General features: G+C 42.8%; 1 protein-coding gene across 4 annotated transcripts in view; it reads right to left on the reverse strand.

Moving 5' to 3' along the window:
- Nucleotides 1–12,753: 12,753 nt before the first annotated feature.
- Nucleotides 12,754–24,603, reverse strand: part of map3k4 (mitogen-activated protein kinase kinase kinase 4) — a 77,008-nt gene continuing 65,158 nt past the window's right edge. For 3 of the 4 annotated variants that reach the window (XM_085981995.1, XM_085981993.1, XM_085981992.1), the window contains 2 exons: nt 13,831–14,010; nt 13,299–13,713 (listed from right to left, as the gene is read on the reverse strand). In XM_085981995.1, coding sequence (XP_085838121.1) covers nt 13,585–13,713; nt 13,831–14,010 — 309 coding nt within the window. In that variant the 3' untranslated portion in view covers nt 13,299–13,584. The other variant, XM_085981994.1, reaches the window with a different exon arrangement.

The raw sequence follows: 24,603 nt of genomic DNA on the forward strand, positions 1-24,603 counted from the left end.
CCTTCTTAACCGCCTGCTGCACCTGCATGCTTACCTTCAGCGACTGGTGCACAAGGACACCCAGGTCTCGTTGCACTTCCCCTTCTCCCAATCTATTGCCATTCAGATAATAATCTGCCTTCCTGTTTTTGCCACCAAAGTGAATAACCTCGCATTTATCCACGTTATATTGCATCTGCTATGCTTCTGGCCAATCACCCAACCTGTCCAAATCATCTTGGAGTTTCTCGGCATCCTCCTCACAGCACACACGCCCACCCAGCTTTGTGTCGTCTGCAAATTTGGAGATATTACATCTAGTTCCCTCGTCTAGATCATTAATATATATTGTGAATAGCTGGGATCCCTGCGGTACCCCACTAGTCACTGCCTGCCACTCGGAAAAAGAGCCGTTTATTCCAACTCTTTGCTTCCTGTCTGCCAACCAGTTCTCTATCCAAGTCAATACCTTGCCCCCAATCCCATGTGTCTTTACACACTAATCTCTTATCCGGGACCTTATCGAAAGCCTTCTGAAAGTCCAAATACACCACATCCAGTGGTTCTACTTATTTATTTTACCAGTTACATCCTCAAAAAATTCCAGCAGATTAGTCATTAGTAGGAAGTTAGTAAAGTTCCATTCCTTTAATATCTGTGTACATTGGCATGCCTCAGCAAGAGTGAGTTTGTTAATATTTTCCCATTTGCATTTTTTCATCATCTGAGGGACCTGCTCGGGGGAGCTACCCACCTTGCCCTCACTTCCCCCTCTCCTCCAGCAGCTGGTGCTGCTCTACCTGATCTCATCTCCTCCTCCAGACTAAGGGGGACCTCTAACAAGATGCCCATTACCAAGCACTCCCTTTCTTGTGACACCTATAAGGTACAGTAGTACAACATTCGCTTTCAAAGAATTTCCAGGAAAAATGTTGATAGTATTGGTGAAGTCTTGACAAAGTGTCCCAGAAAATCTCCTGCTGTGTCTCTTTACCAAGATGGCGTCTGGCACTAAAGGTGGGCTATACCAGCATTGCAGCTCGAGACTCCATCTTGGCTACCTCAGCGACTCAGTAGCGTCTAAGTATACGGGAAGAATCATCCCTGAAGTTCTTGAGTAAAGAGGGAAATGTATGAGGTTTCATGTACTTAAAACCTGTGTGCTGTTAATTGGCTGGCATGTAAAATGTTTCTATGAAAGATTGCTCAATATAGTTATATTCTCTACTCAGAAGAATTAAAGATTTGATAATTGCTTACTCCTAGTTTTATTACACTGATAATTCAAGGATCCTAACTTCCACTACTGTCTAAACCTTAGCCATCTGAAATAAACAGCACATTATGCAATGCTATACAACACAGGATGTCATAACTTGAACTATGAAAATGCTCTATAACAAACTCTCCATGCCATGTACATCACTATTCCTCATACTGGTAACTATTTACTTTTTTGGGTAAGTTTTACACAAATCCTATCAACATGCAGACTGATTCATGCCCGTTTATGAATGACGGTGATATTCGGCTACTTGTTGCCTGACAAGCCAAGTTGCACAATTAATTAGTCTGCCTTATTTTGAATGTCCAATTAATTCCCACTCCCCCAAACAAAGGCAAGCAAAAAGTGGCTGGCCATTTGAGAAGAGTCCTGGAGTTGGTTCTGCAGTGCTCAGGAGTGGCGTTTCTCTTGAGAGCCCCGATATTTTACAAGACAGTGATACTAAATACTAGGTATGTAATCTGGTGTCAGATCCGCTCGGGGTCCCGTACAATTGCACGGACCTAATGTCACCCGTTGCAATACTAATTCCATTTCTAATAGTACCTTTTAATGTAGCAAAGTATCCCATGTCAATTCACAGTTGATCAGATCCAGTTAGGAGGGAAATTAGGGAATGTGGCTTATTGTGTGGTTTTAAAGAGGGGAGAGAGGAAGGGATCTCAAAGGTGGGGCAAGATGACCATTCTGCCACATGGAATGGAAAACATGCAGTTTGATGATTCAAGCAGGAATGTAGATTTGGAGAAGGCTGTAGGAGTGAGGGAATTTATAGATAAGGATAGGCATTTTGAACTCATTGCCATGAGGGATGGAGAGACAATGGTTATAGACAAGGACTTTGTGTACAATAGGACCCTGGCGGCAGAGTTTTGGAATGAATTGGAGTTTTATGTAGGGCATTGGAATTATCGAGAGTGCGTGGATGAGGGTTTCAATGTCAGTGGGTGGTGAGGTAGGGAAGGAGATGGGTGATATCTTGGTGATGGGACTGGATGTGGAAACTCCACTCCAGGACATTGAGACTGGGCAGGTATCAAGGAATGGGTTGAAATCTAGGTCTAAGGCAGAGTTTCTAGCTAGAACCAAACAGAATGGCTTCAGTTTTACCACTGTATACCTGGTAGGTAGCGCAGTGATCTAGAGAATCGAGAGATAAAGTTGGATCTCGTCAGTATAAATGAAAGCTGACACATGCTTATGAATAATATTGTTGAGGGACAACCTGTAGAGGAGAAATAAAGGGGGATTGCAAGTATGAATTTGGGGCACACCTGACGTGACATGTGAATATGGAAGGAGAAATAATTGCAGGTGTTCTAGTTCACTTGTTCACAAAGAAAGAGGGCAAGAAGATGGAGGAGTATGGTGTGGAGGGCCCGGATGGATAATGTACTGCAATCACGCACTCAATTTCATTGGTGACTTTGGTCTGTGTTGTGGAATGGAAGCCAGATTGTAGGGGCTCGAACAGAGTGAAATGGACTGGGAGTAAGGTGGAACATACCTTCTGGAATATTTTTAAGTGGGGTTTTACTTTGACAGAAAATTATGATCAGCTAGCTATTAGTTACTAATTTTTATTAATTACTATTCACTATAAAAAAATTCCTATAAATCACACTACAGCATTCTGAGTATAGAGACTCATAAGGTGGTAAATCGCACAGAAAAGAGGAATTCTTAAACTTCAAACTAAACAGTGATGGTAAGACAAGGTCACAGATTCAAACTAGTAAAAGGCAAATTTAGGATACTAGCAGGAGACTGGTCAACACATGGATTGTGCTTCTGGGTAGGGTAGTAGAGGTATAAACCCTGGAATCAATGAAATGAAACAGTTGGATGCTGTGGTGGGGTGTATGTTGTGTGAAAACACGCCTAAAAATAGAAATATAGACCAGGCAAGAAGTAGATGTCACTTGAGGGCTAGTGGTGTAGAATTTGCTGTGAAAATGACCAAGAGTCATCTTTTGTTTACTGTATGTATCATTTACTGGCAGCGGGGAAAAGAAATATATACATTCTGCACCACATTGTTGGGTAATCTGCTCTTTTTGGGTCCTGATATGATCTGAATGTAGTAAACTTTTCTCCACCATCTGAAATTTTAAACCTTTTTAGGGATGGTGAAATCCTGTGTGTTGGACCTCCTGCAAATATTGACACTACCCAGAAGGAGAGCGGTACCATCATTGCAGAAAGTTTATGTATGACATACGAATACTGAATTCTCAGGACACTCTGCACATAGAAGTTGACAGCATGCAAGGAAGCAAATTATGTCTCTGCTAACTCTATTAGAGCTGTTGTGCAGTACAGCCAACATTGAGAGAAGTTTGATGGCCTAGTCCTTACTAGGGTCCCGAGTTTGAAAACCTACATCCTACAGATGTGTTTCAAAATATATATATTGGGCCGTATTTTCCGTGCAGAAGCATCCGATCTGGAAAAAAACGATGCACTTACTGAGGGCTCCCGAGATGCATATAGTTCCAATGCTGGGCCTCTCCAACTCCAAGTGTGCAGGGCCTACGAATTCCAGGGGCGCCTGCGGTTCACAAGTGTCTCTGGGATCACGTAGGCCATTAGGAGCCAATCAAAGAAGAGAATCTCCCTTCGTACACTTGACAGATAGACATCAAATATGAATGGAGATCACCCCAAAAACACTTTAAAAAGCACTTAAAATTAAATTTTTTGAAATGTTTTAAAGTTTTTTTCACCGAGCTAAAAATAAATTTAAAAAAAAGTATTTTTAAAATCGGGTTGATTTCCATGCTGGGGTGGAGATGGGGCATTACCAGGTGTAAGAATTCTAAGGGTTTTCTGCGGGCGGAGGGTCTCCAGAAATCGGAACTATCCGCCCGCAGAGGCCCTTCCTCGGGGCAGGCGTTCGCTGTTAAGAGCATTCTTGACAGATTGGAAATGCCGGTTTTCCGCACATGCATGCCTGAAACCAGCATTTCCGCTGTCCCTACAGATGTGTACACAGCACATACACACCCGTAAGGATCGGAATATCTGGCCCAATGTACTAGAAGTGTTGGGCTAGTGAGGTGCAAGAAAATCAGTTCCAGTTCTGATGATTGCTGCAAATTGGAAGCTGATTTTGATCCTTTCCACAACTGTTGCCCCTCACTTATATACTCACATGGTCAATTGGATGATGTATTGAGGCTGCCAGCATTCACGGAGTCATACTCCAGCAAATGTCAACACTGGCAAGAGAGCAGAAAACTGGCTTTAAGCAACCAGCTGGATTTCAGATTGAAGCCAATTTTTTTTTAATTTAAAGCTTGGAACACTGACACCACATTATATGTTCAGTGTTTCTCACGTTGTCTCCTGCCCTAAATCCAGCAGAAGTTAAATGCAGATAAAAGCTACTTTTCATTTCCTGGTTTGCTGTGTGAGAATTCTTCAATGTGATTGGCTGCTGAGACAGCTTGTTGACATCACTGCAGCTCTTTGTAGAGGATTTAAACTAATTTGGCAGGGGGATGGGAACCTAGGTAGTGGAAAAGAGGGAAGTCATATGAAGTCAGAAATAGATGGTAGAAAGGTGAGAAACACAAAGGGCCAAACTAATTCATAATGAGTGTGTGAAAAAAGCAAGCCTGAAGGCTTTGTATCTTAATGCTAGAAGCATTAGGAACAAGGTGGATGAATTAGTTGTGGAAATAGAGGTAAACAAGTATGATTTGATTGGGATTACAGAAACGTGGCTGCAGGGTGGGCAAGGCTGGGAACTTAACATCCAGGGATATACAATATTTAGGAAGGATCGGCAAAAAGGTAGGGGAGGTGGGGTAGCATTGCTGGTAAAGGAGGGGATTAATGCAATGGAAAGGAAGGATATTAACTCGGATGAAACGGAATCTGTATGGGTAGAAATGAGAAATAGCAAGGGGAGGAAAACGTTAGTGGGTGTGATATATAGGCCTCCAAATAGTAATATGGAGGTGAGGGAAGGCATAAAAAGGGAAATTAGAGAAGCGTGCGATAAGAGCACAGCTGTCATCATGGGTGACTTTAATTTACATATTGATTGGACTACCCAAATTAGTAAAAATTCTGAGGAGGAGGAATTCCTGGAATGTTTTCGGGACGGTTATCTGGACCAATATGTCGAGGAGCCGACTCGAGATCAGGCCATTTTAGACTGGGTATTGTGCAATGAGAAGGGACTTATCAGCAATCTTCTTGTACGAGGCCCCTTGGGTCAGAGCGATCATAATATGATCGAGCTCTCAGTCGAGATGGAGAGTGAGGAAATTGAATCAGAGACTAAGGTCCAGAACTTAAATAAAGGGAATTACGAGGGTATGAGACGGGAATTGGGTAAGATTGATTGGGTGGTGTTTCTGGGGGGATTGACAGTGGATAGACAATGGCAAGCATTCAAAGATAGAATGGAAGAATTCCAGAACATGTTTATACCGGTTTGGCATAAAAATAAACCTAAAAAGGTGACTCAATCGTGGAGAACGAGGGAAATTAGGGACAGCATAAAATCAAAAAAAAGGGCATATCAACTGGCAAAAAAAAGCACCAGACCGGAAGATTGGGGGCAGTACAGGATACAGCAAAAGAGGACAAAGGGATTAATCAGGAAGGGGAAAATAGAATACGAAAGTAAACTTGCAGCAAACATAAAGACAGACTGCAAAAGCTTTTATCGGTATATCAGGAGGAAAAGACTGGTAAAATCCCAAGTCGGTCCCTTGCAGTCCGATTCGGGAGAATATATAATGGAGAATAAGGAAATGGCAGACCAATTAAACTCATACTTTGGTTCTGTATTCACAAAGGAGGACACAAATAACCTCCCAGGAATATCGGCAAACATAGGGACTAATGAGAGGGAGGAGCTGACAGAAATTAGTATCTCTAGGGATATGGTGTTGGGTAAGTTGAGGGGACTGAAGGCCGACAAATCCCCAGGGCCTGATAAACTACATCCTAGGGTACTTAAGGAGGTGGCCCTGGAGATAGCAGATGCTCTAAGGATCATCTTCCGGAACTCCATTGACTCGGGAACAGTACCCGTGGATTGGAGGGTAGCTAATGTTACCCCAATATTTAAAAAGGGGGGTAGAGAGAAAGCAGGGAATTATAGACCAGTAAGCCTTACATCGGTTGTGGGCAAAATGCTAGAGTCCATTATTAAGGATAAAATAGCGGAGCACTTGACAAATGGGGAAAGGATCGGACAGAGTCAACATGGATTTACAAAGGGTAAATCGTGTTTGACTAATCTGCTGGAATTTTTTGAGGAAGTAACTGGTAAAATAGATGGGGGAGAGCCAGTGGATGTGGTGTACCTTGACTTCCAGAAAGCCTTCGATAAGGTTCCACACAAAAGATTATCATGCAAAATTAAGGCTCATGGAATTGGGGGCAAAGTATTAACGTGGATAGAGAACTGGCTGGCGGATAGAAAACAGAGAGTTGGAATAAACGGCTCGTTTTCGGAGTGGCAGGCAGTGACCAGCGGGGTGCCGCAAGGATCTGTCCTGGGACCCCAGCTGTTCACAATATATATAAATGATCTGGATCAGGGAATTGGATGCAATATTTCCAAATTCGCTGACGACACTAAACTAGGAGGAGGGGTGGGCTCTGATGAGGATGTCAGGAGGCTACAGTGCGATTTGGACAGGTTGGGGGAATGGGCGGATACGTGGCAGATGCACTATAATGTGGATAAATGCGAGGTTATCCACTTTGGGGGTAAAAACAGGAGGGTAGATTATTATCTAAATGGCAATAGATTGGGAGATGGGGAAGTGCAGAGGGACCTGGGTGTTCTTGTGCACCAGTCACTGAAGGAGAGCATGCAGGTGCAACAGGCGATTAAGAAGGCAAATGGTATGTTGGCCTTCATATCAAGGGGGTTCGAGTATAGGAATAGGGATACCTTACTACAGCTGTACAAGGTGCTGGTGAGACCGCATCTGGAGTATTGTGTACAGTTTTGGTCGCCCCATCTGCGGAAGGATGTTCTTGCCATGGAAAGAGTGCAACGGCGATTCACCAGGCTGATACCTGGAATGGCGGGAATGACCTACGAAGAGAGATTAAATAGTTTGGGCTTGTACTCACTGGAGTTTAGAAGATTGAGAGGGGATCTCATCGAAACATATAAAATTATGGCAGGCCTGGACAGGCTGAATTCAGAGAGAATGTTTCCAATGGCCGGGGAGCACAGAACCAGGGGCCACAGTCTAAAAATAGCGGGCAAATCATTTAAAACAGAGATGAGGAAGAATTTCTTCACTCAAAGAGTGGTGAGCCTGTGGAATTCCCTGCCACAGAGGGCTGTGAAGGCTAATTCAATAAATATTTTCAAGAGAGAATTGGATATATTTCTGAAGGCTAAGGGGATTAAGGGTTACGGAGAAAAGGCGGGGACGGGGTACTGAACTGGTAAGATCAGCTATGATCTCAGACGAAGATCAGCCATGATCTCATTGAATGGCGGAGCAGGCTCGAAGGGCCGAATGGCCTACTCCTGTTCCTATCTCTATGTTTCTATGTAATGGGAATCCCCAACAATCAGTTGCACGTCAAGAAAGGCAAACTTTTCTCCAAAGATATGGAACCTCCTTAACTTCACCACTGACCGCAAATTACAGGCCACTGTAAATTCATGTATACGCCCCAGCAGGTTGATTTCCATGCTGGGCTGGAGATGGGGCATTTGCAGGTTGGTTAGCTTTAATTCTGTTTTATCCATTCTTGGAACCTGCTAACCCACCCTCAAAGAAATACCCGAATCAGTCCCGTCTCGCTTGGTGTGGGAAGGAAGTGTCCAGAAGGAATCCCTCACTGAAATTTTAAAACTTGAGGCCTCAAACTATATTTTTGGCAACAATCAAGAGTGACTTACAAATTTTTGTCCTGGCTTTTTCAATTAACCGGCAAATTCTACAACCGAACGTAAAGAGGGTGTGATTCTTCACTCTCTCCTGCTTATTTTGTAAATGTAATGTTAAGGGTGGTGTGTTGAAATAAGGAATGTGGTTTGGAAGTTCTGTACTCAAAGGTTCATGGGATGTGATTCAGTGAGCACTGCCCACTTTCCTTTGCAGAGAAAGACCTGTAAATTTTCCATTGCAGGGTAACTAAATTACACTTAATTAACTTTCAATCAGTTGTATTGTAACTGATCAGTGTGTGCAGAATTTTTGCCAAATATGTATGTGCCCAATGCACTAGTTTATATACAATCTTCAGTATAATATGTAATGATGTATATTGTATTCTGGTTACATATGAACATCTTTTTGTTAACTACATGTATTAACTGTCTTAAAACACTAGCCTGATTCTTGTGATTAAAAGTAAATGCAATCAAAAATGGAAATACAATTGTGGAACCTGCTTCCACTAACAAAATTTTCCACCCTTCAATAGTGGATATCCTTGTCAAGGGATATGGTGCAAAGGTAGGTAATTGGAGTTATGTACTGATCAGCTATGATCAAACTGAATAGCAGAACAGGCAATTGTTCCTGTATGGCCATGTTAACCATTCTGTGTTTGTGTTGATTCAGCCTCAGAAATGGTAGTGAATTAAAATTTCACTTAGAGACTGAAGAACTACATTACTTTGCTTATGGTCCATCCCAACACATTTCTGTCATTCCCATCTCCTCCTACAATGCATGCCCCCAGGTTAAATAAAGCAAGTAAGACTTGCATTTATATCATGCTTTTCACAACCTCAGTATGTCCCAAAGCACTTCAGGGTTAGCTGTAATTAGTCAAAGAGCTGGTTCATCCATAGTTTTTTTTCCCCTTGTGTCTAAACTAGTGTGTTCCTGGCAGGCCCTATGTTTTTTTTTTAACTCTTTACCTCTCTAACTTAATGAATTTTGAGGATTACAGCAAGCAACCCAAGTTTCTTCCCACCTCCATGATCTACACCACACATGGAAGGAATATTGCTGTCTTTGCATAGATTATGACAGTGCTTAGTGAGTTATATGGAAGTACAAGCTCCCCTGAACTGAACTTTCTTTTTTATGCACTGCTGTTATCTCCCTCCCCCCTCACACGCAGATGAGTGACTTACGCAAATTTGGCTAAGTAACCTGCTTTAAAAAAAAGTTTGTGTTGTGATACTTGTGCTGTTAAAATGTAGTTTATCACAAAACAAAACAAATAAAAACAGAAGAGGGAAAAATAGCACTGCTGTTGTGTGTTGCTGCATAAACTCTAATTACAGCCTCACATTTTAATTTACTGTAATCTTTTTGCATCTGCTAAAGGAAGGTATTACAGTTTCGGTGTAGAGGAAGCTAGGGGCTGTGAAATAAATTAGATGTTTATCAGTCTGGCTAAAATCTTCCAAGCCCAAGTGTGCAGCTCTTGTCTCATTCTGGTTGAGTCAGCCTCTCTTCAGATGGTGTTGTGTAATAATGATACATGATTAAAATTACACAACCATTGCACCATATGAACCCAAATAAAGTTAAAATGTCAAGTTAGATAACAGTAGTTACAGATTGTGCTGAACAGAAACATTACCAAGCAGTAACATTTTCATCTGCAATCAGGCTTGGAAAAAGTTTGGTTTCACACACTTGTATTAAATTAACATTGCATCCTTCCCCAATCTCAAACACTAACCTGGCCATTTCCCACATACTAGGGCTGATTTGAACCCAGCCTGCCTGGCGGCAACAGGTCAGGAGGGGAGTTAAAATGGCTGGAGCGACTATCCCACTGCACAGTTGTATCAACACTGCCTCAGAGCAGCAGGGATCTTAAATAACCATCAATCTGTCACCAGATATGTGCGCATGTAGTCTTCAAAATTTTCCTGGGTACTTACAAAACTAAAATGTTGTGATCACACTACTTAATAGTAACTGGCAAGTATCATTCCAAATTTACAAAACCCATCAAAACATATAGAAGTACCAAAGACCAGCAATGAAAAAAAAAAAATGGTAAAAGTTTACACAATCTAAAATCTGAAATGAAAACAATTGGAATTAGTGATCGGGTGCCAAAATAAAGCTTCAATCTGCAACAAGCAATGGAAAACTGGCACAGGGAAATAGCCAGACACCAGCCGATATGACTGTAGCTACAAATTGGCATATAGTCACTGCAGTATGAAGACTGAGCACCATCAACACACAACTACAAACCATGGTTGCAATAGTCACATACAAAAAAAGTGGTTCAGTGTTCAGAGTTTCTCCCTCCTTTTTAGCCCATCCCATTTAAACAGCAAGGCGAGGAAGACAAACGTGACAGCTCACAAACACCCACGATGCCATCCATCTCCAGTGTGCCAGGTCTCGGTCCTGGATCTAAAATGATCAGTAGAATACAACTTTAAAAAAATAAATCACACAACCCACAATGCTATACATAACACACAGTATGTCAGCAAAGATAGAGGTTTAAAAAAGTTTCTATTTTTTAAATCGCCTGCAAAAACCACATTAAGGGTCGTCAGGACAATTAGGCAGGTTAGAAGCAGTTGCCAGAAAGGTTGGTCAACCCAAACTATCAAAATTGAGCTTTGGAACAAAAGCATTTTGTTCATGTACCGTAGCTTAAAAAAAAACTATATAAATAACAGACCGCAAATTTCCTGGAGACTTGTACATCGTACGGCCCATTTTATGGTGCATAGATCCCAGGAAATTATGGTGTGATCTACGTCATTACTTACACCACGTCAAAATTTCCTGAGACTTTTGCACGTTCAGTGTCCCTCACAAAGAGTTAATTACCACAGCTCCATCCCCAGCATTACAATCAATGGTGATCGTAATTTTACTGAATTAGCGCTACTTTGATCGCCACTGGTGACCTGGCAGCAGTGTGATTTATATCAAGAGAGAACTGCAGAATTGCAACGGCACTGGCTTATTAAGTGTTAAATGACCTTTATGGCAATATATTTAGTAAATAAACTCTAACAAAATTATCAAGATATGTATTGTGGTTATGTTACTTTACTAATAATCCAGAGAATCAGAGTTCAAATTCCGCCATGTCAGTTTGACAAATTAAATTCAGTTTAAAAATTCTGGAACTAAAATACCATTACCAGTTAAAGTGACCATGAAGCTGTCAGATTATCGTAAAAACCCAACTGGTTCACTAACGTCTTTTAGGAAAAGAAACCTGCTGTCATTACCCGTCTGGCCTATATGTGACTCCAGTCCTGTGGATAACTCTTAACTGTCCTCTGAAATGTCCTAGCAAGTCGCTCGGTTGCATCAAAAAAGCAGCTTTCTCCAGGGCTGGAGTAGCAGCAGTAATACCTGCTGTAGGGCTCAGTCCTGGGGAAAAGTAGATGCTGGTGTAGATTGTGACTGGGTTGCAGTAGAGCTGCTGTTGAAGACACTGACTGGGTAGCAGATCTCCAGGTTTCTCTTCCTGATCAGACTCATGGGAGTCCATGGCAGATCCTCCATCCTCGACTTCAGGCATCTGGACCTCAGTGAAGTTCTTAAACATCTCCTGGCAGCTCTGTCACTGATCACATAGGAGCTCGTCCTCAGAAATGGCACCGTTTAGCATTATGGGATCAATCTGATTCGCCGCTATGCTCATATGAAAATTTCACATTCACTGTTATGCTTTATTAAAATCCTAATGCAAACACTGGATGGGACAGTACTGCTTTAACTCAAAATAAGGGAATAGAGGGGAGATATCGTGGATGGGAAATTAGGGGCTGGAGGTTTGCACTCGCAGCCCGTGTTGAACCGGAAAATCTCACTCTTGGATCTTCTCATCAGAGGCCACAGCGAGCACTCCTAGCTTCACGCTAGAGGAATTTGCTTCCCAAAATCTTATTGCCAGGATAAATTGGTCACATTACCCAACTGTATTAGAATCATCTTCCCTCCTTCCAGTATAGAAACCGGAACCAGTTCCAGTTCTAACCCATCAATGAGTCATTTTGCCTTCTGAAATATTTAGCTTTTGAAGTGTTCAAGTACCATAATTAAAGTGGGATGTTTTCTCATGGGTTTACTGGCATGTTTGGAATAAGATACAACCTTGTTGAATGAATGTAAATAAACTCTGCTCTGGAGCCAGTTTACGTATGCAAATTGCTAAACTTTAAAACCCACAAGCCTCAACTTTGCATATCTCCAAAGTACACACTTTACCGTAAAAGATGCTAGTTAAATAATTTCATCTCTAGATTTGGTTGATTACAAAACAGATCAATGTCTTAATAAATATACAAAGCACCGTGGGGGTCACTATGCTTGTAAAATAAATCTGCAACAGCCACGCAATGCACCCAGTTAAAATAATTTCAATAATACACGATAGGACAGTGGAATAAACTGAGCTGAAAGTTAAATGGCATTTTCCTTCCACATGAGATGAACTACCAACAAAATGTCACCCAGTGAGGTCTGTGCTCACGTGTTTTAACACAGTATCCTTCAGTTTTAAGAGACTCCCATGATGTAGACACACATCAGCACCACAACTTTCCTAAAATAAAGAATTTATTGGAAAACAATTGTATTTCATTAATCAGTCTACAGTCCTTCCAGAACAAACTTCGATATGCAAACGTTCACGGGAGTCAGTGCATTCTTCTTCCACAATATAATAGGTGTGTGCAGCACAACAAACGGGAAATAAAAACATTTTACAAATCAGAATCTTTGACAACACAAAACTGTTTGAAACCTATAGAAAATTGAAATACTACGGATCGGTATTAGTTCCCAAATGTGAGTGGGAAGGGGCAGGTGGGCATTAACCACAACAGTCTGTACAGTAGTAATGGCACTTCCAATAGAGCATGCAGCTTATTTTAAATTGCTAGACAGTCAATTGCCTAACATGTGCAGTCTCGGCCTATCAGCTTCACAGAAGCAGTGGTACAGTGACCCCCGTCAGCTGTCAGTGCGGTCCTCGGTTGTACAGTGTTCTTGGCACTTGCAGTAGTGATTGCTTCTCGTGTGTCTGGGAGACCACAAGAGCCCTCGTTCAGGCAGCTTCATTCTTCGTCACAGCAAACCTGGAAACACCAAATATTTCAGGCTGAGTTATAGTCCAAGTGGTAGCGTCTCAGTCCAAAATAGTAGCACATAATCGAGGATTGATTATCATAACACACAGATGTGACCTGGAGGCCAATCCAAGGTGCTGAGTTTAAGGCATTTGTAGTGGTAAAAGAAGCCAGATTTCAGGATGTGTCTGGCATCCTCTAAACAAGGTCTTAGCAGCATTACCTTGAGACTTACTCCAATGAGAATAGCCACCATTTGTACTAAGGCTGTCAACCAAGTCCAGCCAACAGGTCCTGAGTATTAAAGGTGGTGCCAGCATATCCCAGAAATTTGCCAAACACCCATGATGCCCGAGATGTTCAATGAGCTCTGAAGAGGAGCACTAAGAAATTGCACCTTCGAACATTGCTCAGTAAGACCAGTCGAGTGCTACAAAACAGATGATACAACTTGCATTTATGCTTACAATCTACTAAAGCCGCAACCAAGTCCTGAGTTTGGAAATTTAAGCAAGCTTTTGCTATGCATTACATTCTAACAAGTCACCTTAACAAACGGATGATCCAGGAGTTGACTAGATGTCCAGCGGTGCTTTGGATCACTTTCCAGGCAATGAGAGAGGAAGTCTTTGCCTTCTGGGCTTAATCTCTCTGGGATGGGAGGCTTGTTACCCATTCCCACCTTGTACATTATTTGGAAGTTATGCTCATACTCATGCCAGGGCCTCTAAAATTGTAAAAACAAAGCATTTTAAGTGTTTGAGTTCAGAAACTGCAGAAAATAATGCTTCAACACAAAGGTTTATTAAAATGAAAGGTTTGCACTGTTTCAGTCGTTAAAACAAATTAAACACTAAGGGTTTCTAGACTGAGCTCACACAACATTGTGTCTATCCGGAATCCCAAGTTTTGATGTACACACTTGCACATGGCAACATTTGAAGGGATCAATTGTGCATTTGCTAATCATAGCGTACGTGTGTGTTGTGTTTGTACCGCTATACACAACTACATATAAAATAATAAAGCAGCAGAGACAGAGTAACTTCAAGTGATCTTTACTTGTTAACTGGAACTTCGGCACTGACTGTACAAATCGATACGTGTCTGTTATATACGCTCGCAACTAAGGATGTACATCCGCAAAACAAAGTAGTCCCTTCAATGTTGTATACATTTCACTTCCTCCCCCTTTAGTTTAATAGTATATTAATGCAAAATTTCTAGAATTAACATACAGAGCCTGTCTTTACAGTAACCTTTTCGTTTTCAAAAGTAACAAAATTCAAATTCCAACATAACATTTTATTTTGTCAACAGCCCTTTTACAAGTCAAGTCTCTGGGGAGGCCTCCTCTGCCTCTCTGGGTAACATCTCTCCAGACTCTTTTGCTTTGGGGAATGAGACTGTACAGGTACAGGTGCATCAGGTGAGCTATCAGCACAGGTAGAGCTCTCAGCTGCAGATGAGGCTGGTGCTGATGAATCAGGAGTGTCTGTTTCCATGTCAGATAAGTCTGGGCGAGGTATAGGGCTGTTTTCCACCTGAACATCCAGAATTTGGTCCACATGACGTCTCAAAACGTTCTCTCCCACATCCACTGTATACATCAGTGGTCCCTCTCTTGTGGATATTGTCCCTGGTTGCCACTTTTCCGTCCGGAAATCACGAGCAAGAACTGACTGTCCCACACTGAAGCTTCTTGTTGGCTTAGCATTCAAATGTTTGAACTGTTTGTTCTCTACATCACGACATACATTCGGTTTAAGAAGGTCCATGCGAGATCTCAGGTTCCTGTTCAGAAACATCATCGCTGGAGTCTGATTAGTGGCTGCGTGTACGGCGTTCCGATAAGCAAAGAGGAATTTGTCTATCTTGTGTTGCAGTGGTAGATTCTCGCTGTACATTGCTTTGATGGCCTTCTTGAAAGTCTGTACGAATCTTTCTGCCAAGCCATTTGTAGCTGGTTGGTACGGGGCAGATGTGTAGTGCTTGATTCCATTTTTCCTCATGAAACCTTGGAATTCGTCAGAGACAAATTGTCATCCATTGTCTGTGCAGATTTGTTCTGGTAGGCCATTTCTAGCGAACATGGTCCTCAGGACTGAAATGGTCTTTTCAGATGTGGTTAATTTCATTTTAATGACCTTGGGCCATTTGGAATGTGCATCGACTGCAATCAAGAACATGGAGTCCATGAACGGTCCAGCAAAGTCGATGTGCACACGTTGCCATGGTGATGAGGGCCATTCCCATGGCTGGAGAGGGGCTTGTGGTGGAGCATTCTGGACCTTTTGACATCCTGAGCAGCTCTTTGTCAGGTCCTCGATGTGTTTGTCAATTCCCGGCCACCACACGTAACCACAGGCAAGGCTTTTCATCTTTACCGTACCTAAGTGGCCTTCATGCAGTTCATCTAGCACTCGGTTACGAAGCTTGGGAGGAATCACAACTCGTGAGCCGCACATCAGTGTTCCCCGACACACTGATAACTGTTCCCTCCTAGCTGAGAATGCTGGAAACAATGAGTCACCATGCGCTGGCCATCCCTTCACAGTGATGTCATAAACTTTTGACAATGTAGGGTCATTGCGTGTTTCTCTTTCAATGAGGGAGTTTGTCACTGGTAGCTGCTCAACTATTGTGTGAAATACCTCTGCTGAGTCAACTGTTGTAGTTCTCTCCGAGGTCGGCAGTGGTAAACGTGACAAACCATCGGCGTTGCCATGTTGCTTGGTCCCCTTGTATTCAATGTCATACAGGTGAGCCCCTAGGAAGAGTGACCATCGCTGTAGCTATTGTGCCGTCATCACTGGAACGCCCTTCCTTGGGTTGAAGATTGAAACGAGAGGCTGGTGGTCAGTTAACAGTGTAAACTGTTGACCATACAAGCAGTGGTTGAATTTCTTGACTCCCCACACAAGGCTGAGGGCCTCTCGGTCAATCTGTGCATAATTGCGTTCAGCTGTAGTCAATGATCTTGAGGCAAAGGCTATTGGTCTTTCTGAGCCGTCTGGGAACTTGTGACAACACGGCACCAATGCCATGGGGTGAAGCATCACATGCCAGTCGAATAGGTAAGGATGGGTCAAAGTGAGCTAGCACCTCTTCTGAAGTAATGAGTCTTTTACTCTCTTGAAAAGCTTGTTCACAGCTGTCACTCCACTTCCACTGTGACCCTGTCCGTAACAGTGCATTTAGTGGATGTAACACTGTGGATAGGTTGGGCAAGAACTTGTGATAGTAGTTCACCAGTCCAAGATATGATCTCAACTGAGACACATTTTCAGGTGTTGGTGCATTAATCACAGCTTCAATCTTGTCTGGAGACTTGTGTAAGCCGTCCTTGTCAATCACATGTCCACAGTATGAGATTTCCTTTTTGAAAAACACTCACTTGTCTCGGTTCGCTCGGAGCCCATACTCCCGTAACCTGATGAGCACCTGTTCCGAGGTTGGAAAGGTGGTCGTTGTCATTCTTGCCAGTAATGATGATGTCATCAAGGTAACACTGAGTACCTGGGATCCCCTGCAGGACTTGGTCCATTGCCCTTTGCCAGATTGCAGGAGCTGATGCTAATCCGAATACAAGCCGATTGTACTGGTAAAGGCCTTGGTGCGTATTTATTGTCAGGTACTTCTTTGATGCATCATCAATTTCCATTTGGAGATAGGCCTGGGCCAAGTCAATCTTTGTGAAGCGTTCCCCTCTTGACAGGGAAGCAAAGATGTCCTCAATGCGAGGCAATGGGTACTGTACTGTGTGGAGGACTGGGTTAACAGTCACTTTAAAGTCTCCGCAGATGCGCACTTTTCTTGGCTTTCCTGGTTTTGTGCTGGAGGTTTTCTTCATCATTGGAACTATAGGTGTGGCCCATTCACTCCACTCCACCTTGGACAGAACCCCTAACTGCTCCAAGTTCTCCAGCTCTGCTTCTACTGAAGGGCGAATTGCATAAGGCACTGGTCTGGCCTTGTGGAACTTTGGATTTGCGTTCTCCTCAATCTTAATTTTTGCTTTCATGCCCTTAAGTATTCCTGTTCCCTTCTTGAACACTTCCTGAGAGTCAGAGAGTATTTGTGACAGTCTCTCAGGAGTGGCGTTGCTGTCCTCCTTTGCTGACATAAACAGTGCTTGGATGGTGTGCCAATCCAACTGTATTTTCCTGAGCCATTCGCGTCCCAGTAATGGTGGTCCTCCATTTTCCACTACATAGAGGTTCAATTGCGGTATTTTTTTTTCTTTGTATGTCACTGTCACTTTTATTTTACCTTTGGGGCACACTCTTTGTCCTGTGTATGTCTTTAACAGTACTTTAGTTGGCCTTAGCGGTATGTGTGAAAACAGTCGTTTGTAGTCATGTACAGAGATCACTGTTAAAGCTGAGCCTGTGTCCAACTCCATTTTCAGCCTAACTCCTGCCACTTCTGGAGTAACCCATATTATTCTGTGATCCCCTGTCTCTTTCACACTGTGTAGTTTTAGACAAGCCAGATCCTCTTCCTCCGAGTCTGTGTCACTTTTTTCTTTATCTGAACTGTCTTCAGTCACGTGGTGTACCTTCTTGTATCTATCTTTGAAAGGTTTCTTGTTTCCAGTCACTTGATGTACCTTTTTGTTACTCTGTATTGTATCAGTTTTCGGCTTCTTATTTGCTTTGCAGACTCTTTCAATGTGCCCTCGTCTGCCACATTTTCTGCAGTCTTTGTCTTTAAACCAAGTTATTGTGGTCATGTGACATTTTGCCACAGCAGTAGCACTTCTTTTCTTGTTTCAGTGACATTTTATTAGTTGAATATTCCAGGGATTTTTGTTGAATTTCTAAAGCGCCACGTGCTGCTGCTTCCATTGATATTGCAATACTCAGAGCCTTCTCCAATGTGAGGTCTTTTTCAGACAGGAGCTTCTTTTGTGTGCTTTCACTTTGCATGCCACACACAAATCTGTCCCTCAATGCGTCTGATAAGCCCACTCCAAATTGGCAATGTTCTGATCATTTGCGCAACTTTGCCAAATATTCAGAAATGTTTTCATTTTTGCTCTGGTTCCGTTTATGGAATTTAAATCTTTCGGCTATGAGCAGTGGTTTGGGGCTTAAATGGTCTTGGAGTGTGTCCACTATTTGTTTGAATGTTTTGTTTGCTGGCTTTTCAGGGGTTAATAAACTACGTAGCAGCCCGTATGTCTTTGCGCCCATAACACTCAGCAAAACAGTGGCTTTCTTTTCTACCTCCACTCCGTTAGCCTCACAGTACAACTCCACTCTTTCAATGTAAGTTGCCCAGTCTTCAATGCTGCTATCAAATGCTTCAATCGTGCCAATCATCGCCATTTTTTTTTCCAAACCCGTTTTTCTTTCTTTACTAGTTAGCTAGCGTCATGCGAGTCCTGTGCACTTTTCACTTGACTTACGTATCCCCTGCCTAGCTTAGCAAGCGTGCTCCGTTTTCTCTACCTTCTCGCTCCTTTCTTCCAAATTTCGGTGTCCTCTGGATGCGATGCCAGAATAGGAAGACGTAGGTTCATAATTCTTGTTGCCAATTTGTTGTGTTTGTACCGCTATACACAACTACATAAAATAATAAAGCAGCAGAGACTGAGAGTAACTTCAAGTGATCTTTACTTGTTAACTGGAACTTCGGCACTGACTGTGCAAATCGATACGCGTTTGTTATATACGCTCGCAACTAAGTATGTACATCCGCAAAACAAAGTAGTCCCTTCAATGTTGTATACATTACAGTGTGGAATAATGCATTTTCCTTCAGGTAAATGTCTCTTTTTCGATAAAATGTTTTTAATAAACTAATGTCTAAAGTTGATGATCAGTGCTGAGAGGCTACATTAAAGGCTAATAGAGTATTGAGATGTATTGCTAGGATGATCCAATATAAAACAAAAAGCATTATGATGTCCTCATACAAGACCTTGGTTAGGCCTCATCTGGAATAGTGTGTCCAGTTTTGGTCCCCACACAAAGTGGCTGATATAAAAGGCCCTGTAAAGTGTTCAGAGGCAGGCCACTCGACTGATAGCTAGTTTAAATGCTATTAGCTACTGCAATAGGCTTAGATAGCTGGATCTTTTTACTCTGGATAAATGTAGACTTTGGGGAAATTTTGATTGAGGTATTTAAAATAATGAAGAAACTAGACGGTATCTGTATGGATAGACTAATTGACTTGGGACAATCAGGGAGAATCAAGGGATGTGCGTATAAGTTATGCAAACACAGAACTAGGTTTGAGGTCAGGCGGTTTATAATTTCTCAGAGGGTCACTGAACTTTCTAACAAATTGCCAGCTCGTGCAGTGAGTGTGGATTTGTTGCAAACGTTCAAAAGGGAGCTAGACAAGCTCCTGACCGAGGCTAACGTTGCGGAGTACAAAAAGGTAGGTGGGACGTTGGTTGTCCCTGCAACTTGTTTTGACCACTTTCTGGGTCAGAGGAATTTCCCAGAATTCTTTTTTCCTTGAATTTCCCCTCCTTGCAGATTACATGGCTGCGAGTGGGTGGGAAGCATGATGCTTCGTTTTAACATGCCTGTTTGGGACAGGCTCGATGGACCAGCTGGTCTTTTCCTGTCTGTCGGTTTCGTATGTAATTTTTACAGCCAAGTAAATGGGATATGAAGGCGTTGAAAAGAGGAATCCAGGGTCAATGAGGGGGCAGGCAGATGTTTGTATGATACTTGCATTCAAATAATTGAAGAGAGGTTGCTGGAGAGGCCACGGCAAAATATAACCTCGTCTGGCACTTCAGGAGTGGGACAGAGTAAAATATATTCAAACAAATGCACCAAACGGTATAAAGGGAAGATGTCATGATGGCACCCACAAGTGCTCAATTAATAGAACAGCTGGAGCTGAACAAACACAGTTGATTTACAATAAAAAATTGAACAAAGGTTTGTAGTTATTGATGTGCAGTCATAGCAGGATACTGCCGCTCCATGGGGTAAATCCAACTTTCTACTGGATCCCATGGTGTGCGGATGTTTACAGAGCTCTTGTGAAATGTGGACCTGCTCTGTTGGCTATTATTTAAGCAGCTCCCTTTAGAAAGGATGAACTTGCATTTATACAGCACCTTTCACGTTCTCAGAACGGCTAATAAAATTACTTTGGAAATGTAGTCATTATTGTTATGTAGGCAAATGAGGCAGCCAAATATGCACACAGCAAGGTCCCACAAACAGCAATGAGATAATTTTTTTATGGCATTGGTTGAAGGAGGAATGGTGACGAGGACACCAGCAGAACTCCCCTGCTCTTCTGCAAATAGTGCCATGGGACCTTTTACAACAACCTGAACAAGCCGACGGGGCCTCGATTTAACGTCTCCTCTAAAAGACAACACTTTTGACAATGCAGTGATCCCACAGTGCTGCCTTTAACTGTCTGCCGAGAATATATGCTCATTTCCTGCAATGAGACTTGATCCCACGACCTTCTGACGAGCGTACTATTACAGGGGCTTTCGTGGGTTATTTATAGTCAATTGAAGGATGGCATGCTATGAGGGCTTGTGTAATATTTTAACATTTAAAGGATAAATGTTGTCTTGAAAAGTACAACACGAGACCAAATGCTGTCGTTCAGGTTAGCAATTGTGACTGGCAGGGAAGCAATTTGAGTTTCTGGAGAGCATGCATTCTCCTGCCATCAAAACAGTCATCCCTTTACCTCCAATTTTCTACATGTGCTGGTTCTCACCCCCTCACCAACAATCTCCAGGATATCTGTACAGGGCAGTGTTTCCATCTCCTCACCAACAAGTTCCAGGATCTGTGCACAGGGCAGTGTTTCCATCTCCTCACCAACAATCTCCAGGATCTGTGCACAGGGCAGTGTTTCCATCTCCTCACCAACTATCTCCAGGATCTGTACAGGGCAGTGTTTCCATCTCCTCACCAACAATCTCCAGGATCTGTGCACAGGGCAGTGTTTCCATCTCCTCACCAACAATCTCCAGGATATCTGGACAGGGCAGTGTTTCCATCTCCTCACCAACAATCTCCAGGATCTGTACAGGGCAGTGTTTCCATCTCCTCACCAACTATCTCCAGGATCTGTACAGGGCAGTGTTTCCATCTCCTCACCAACAATCTCCAGGATCTGTGCACAGGGCAGTGTTTCCATCTCCTCACCAACAATCTCCAGGATCTGTACAGGGCAGTGTTTCCATCTCCTCACCAACTATCTCCAGGATCTGTACAGGGCAGTGTTTCCATCTCCTCACCAACAATCTCCAGGATCTGTGCACAGGGCAGTGTTTCCATCTCCTCACCAACAATCTCCAGGATATCTGGACAGGGCAGTGTTTCCATCTCCTCACCAACAATCTCCAGGATCTGTGCACAGGGCAGTGTTTCCATCTCCTCACCAACAATCTCCTGGATCCAGTGGGCAGGGCAGGTGGTATAATCCAGTCCACCAATGCCACTCTGCCAGTTTTGGGAAGTCTTGCAACAGCAGCCTGGCAGAGACTCTCCATGGCTGCTGTACATCTTTCTACAATAAATTTTAAATAGATATGCAGAAACAAAGATTGCTCTGCAAAAAAAACATACAGCATAGTAGTTCTCTCAGTAGCAGACAGCACATGTCTGACCACACAAACCTTCCCAGCATTCAGAGCAGTTCCTCCAGAAACAGACTTACCAATATGCTCCAAAGTTGCAATAAAGCCTCTGTATTGAAACCAACTGCGTGAAGCATTTTATTTTAACGTGGTTTTTCCCTTTTGTGAAACAATATTTTGGCCTCCACGGCAGTGGTTGTTCCAGTATCTAATGTAAAATGAAATACTTCAAAAGTACTTTATTGACTGTAAAGCCCTTTGGGATGTCCCGAGGTCATGAAAGGCACTATAGAAATGCAAGTTATTTATTTTAACCGTCTGGTAAAGTGGTTTAATTCACATAAAGGATAACTGTGTGGAGAAAGTGGTATTGCAATAATCAATTGATGGTAGACATTGTTAAATACAAAAGCAAAATACTGCAGATGCTGGAAATCTGAAATAAAAACAAAAATGCTGGAAATACTCAGCAGGTCAGGCAGCATCTGTGGAGCGAGAAACAGAGTTAACGTTTCAGGTCGATGACCCTTCGTCCGAACTGGAAAAAGTTGGAGATGTAACAGGTTATAAGCAAGTGTAGGGGCAGGGAGAGGGGAGGAAAGAACAAAAGGGAAGGTCTGTGATAGGATGGATGGCAGGAGAGATTAAGAGACAAAAGGGATGATGGTGCAAGGCAAAAGGAGATGCTAATGGGACAAGTTAACAAACAATGACTCTAGATGAAGTGTAAATGGCAATGGCAGAATGATCGACAGCTGCCATGTGAGAGAGAGAAAATAAAGATAGGGGCCGAGGTTATGGTCTGAAATAGTTGAACTCAATGTTGAGTCCAGAAGGCTGTAAAGTGCCTAGCTGAAAGATGAGGTGCTGTTTCTCGAGCTTACGTTGAGTTTCCTTGGAAGTGTGTAAGAGACCGAGGACAGAGGTCAGAGTGGGAGTGGAGCGGAGAATTAAAGTGACAGGTGAGCGGAAGCTCGGGATCACCCTTACAGACTGAACGGAGGTGTTCCGCAAAGCCGTCACCCAATCTGGGTTTGGTCTCCCCAATGTAGAGGAGACCGCATTGTGAGCAGTGAATGCAGTATACCAAATTGCAAGTAGTACAAGTAAATTGCTGTTTCACCTGGAAGGAGTGTTTGGGGTCCTGGACAGTGGAAAGGGAGGAGGTAAAAGGGCAGGTGTTGCATCTCCTGTGTTTGCACGAGAAGGTGCTGTGGTAAGGGGAAGGGGTGTTGGGGGTGATAGAGGAGTGGACCAGGGTATCGTGGAGGACGCGGTCCCTTCGGAATGTTGAAAGGGGAGGTGAGGGGAAGATATGTTTGTTGGTGAGATCATGCTGGCGGTGGCGGAAATGGCACAGGATGATCCGTTGAATGTGGAGGCTGGTGGGGTGAAAGGTGAGGACAAGGGGAACTCTATCGTGGTTCTGGGAGGGCGGGGAAGAGGTGAGAGCAGAAGTGCGGGAAATGGAACGGACACAGTCAAGGGCCTGGGGAATCCTCGGTTGAGGAAAAAGGAAGACATGTTGGAAGCACTAGTATGGAAGGTGGAATCATTAGAGCAGATGCGGTGCTGGCCTTTATAAAAAGCGGTCATCTAAATGCAGCATCTGCTTATTTCAAATTACAGCTAGCATTAACCATCAGAAATATATTGGTCTTTAAAATCACTGGCAAATGTACGTTGAATATAAAGCACTACTTTACTGCACCTTGAAGGACATATTTATAATTTTCAATTCAACCAAGGAAAGCAACAGCTGATTTTAGGCCCATCTTTTATCATTTAAAAAATACAGATGGGTACTACACTATGGGCTCAGGAGAGTTACCTGTACATATCTCCTTCTTTCGTCCTGCAGTCAACAACGAGCTTTCTACAAGGTGTGAATCGCATTCAACTGTTTCTAACTAAAATTAAGGCAACGCCCAGTTTTCCGGTGGTCGTGAAAGACGCTATATAAATGCAAGTCTTTTAAACAGGCCGACTCATCTCTTGTGCTCTATAGGGTGGGGTTTGACTCAACTCTGAAGCAAACATTTTCTTTCTGAATCTGCAGGCTGAAGGAATCACTCCAAAACATCCTGTTACATTTCAGAGATCACAAACTTTATGATTCATATCCTAAGGCATTCGAGTAAAGCTCTGGGTACTTGAATGAATCATTGAAGTTCATACCCAGAAACAAAACTTGAAAAGTCTTGGTAATGCATGGGCAACAGTGTTGAATGCTACACAGCATATACTACACCATTTTAAACTTGTGTATGGGTGTCCAGAAAAGGTGAGTGATAATGAAGCTGAAGAATACATCTACTTTGAATCCAGCAAGGGCTTCAAGAACTCCCAATCAGGCACATCATGGAGCTGGTGTAACTCCTGCCTAGTACCCAATCACCACTTCAGATCCGACTGCACCATGCAAACATTCCACTTTGAGGCACTCACTCTTGCAACCTTTCAAAGTCAGATCATCAACTGAGGCAGTCAGTGAGGGCCTGGATTTATCGCCACTAATCTCTAAGCAGGGACTGCTCAACCTCATTTCAATAATGTGTCTGTGGGGGCTGCCAATGGAACTCTACGCAAATGTATAGATCTGATACATTACTCATGTAGCTAGTGCTATTTTGCGCACATGTAGCACACAAATACAAAGATGGTGTTGTGTTTTTATTAAAGGATAGAATACCCATTCCCACCTCCACTAAAATAGGAAATGAAGGCACTTTCAGT

This window comes from Somniosus microcephalus, chromosome 3 (assembly GCF_052327205.1).
Source record: "Somniosus microcephalus isolate GS21.2 chromosome 3, FLI_Smic_1.0, whole genome shotgun sequence".
Classification (NCBI taxonomy): Eukaryota; Metazoa; Chordata; class Chondrichthyes; order Squaliformes; family Somniosidae; genus Somniosus; species Somniosus microcephalus.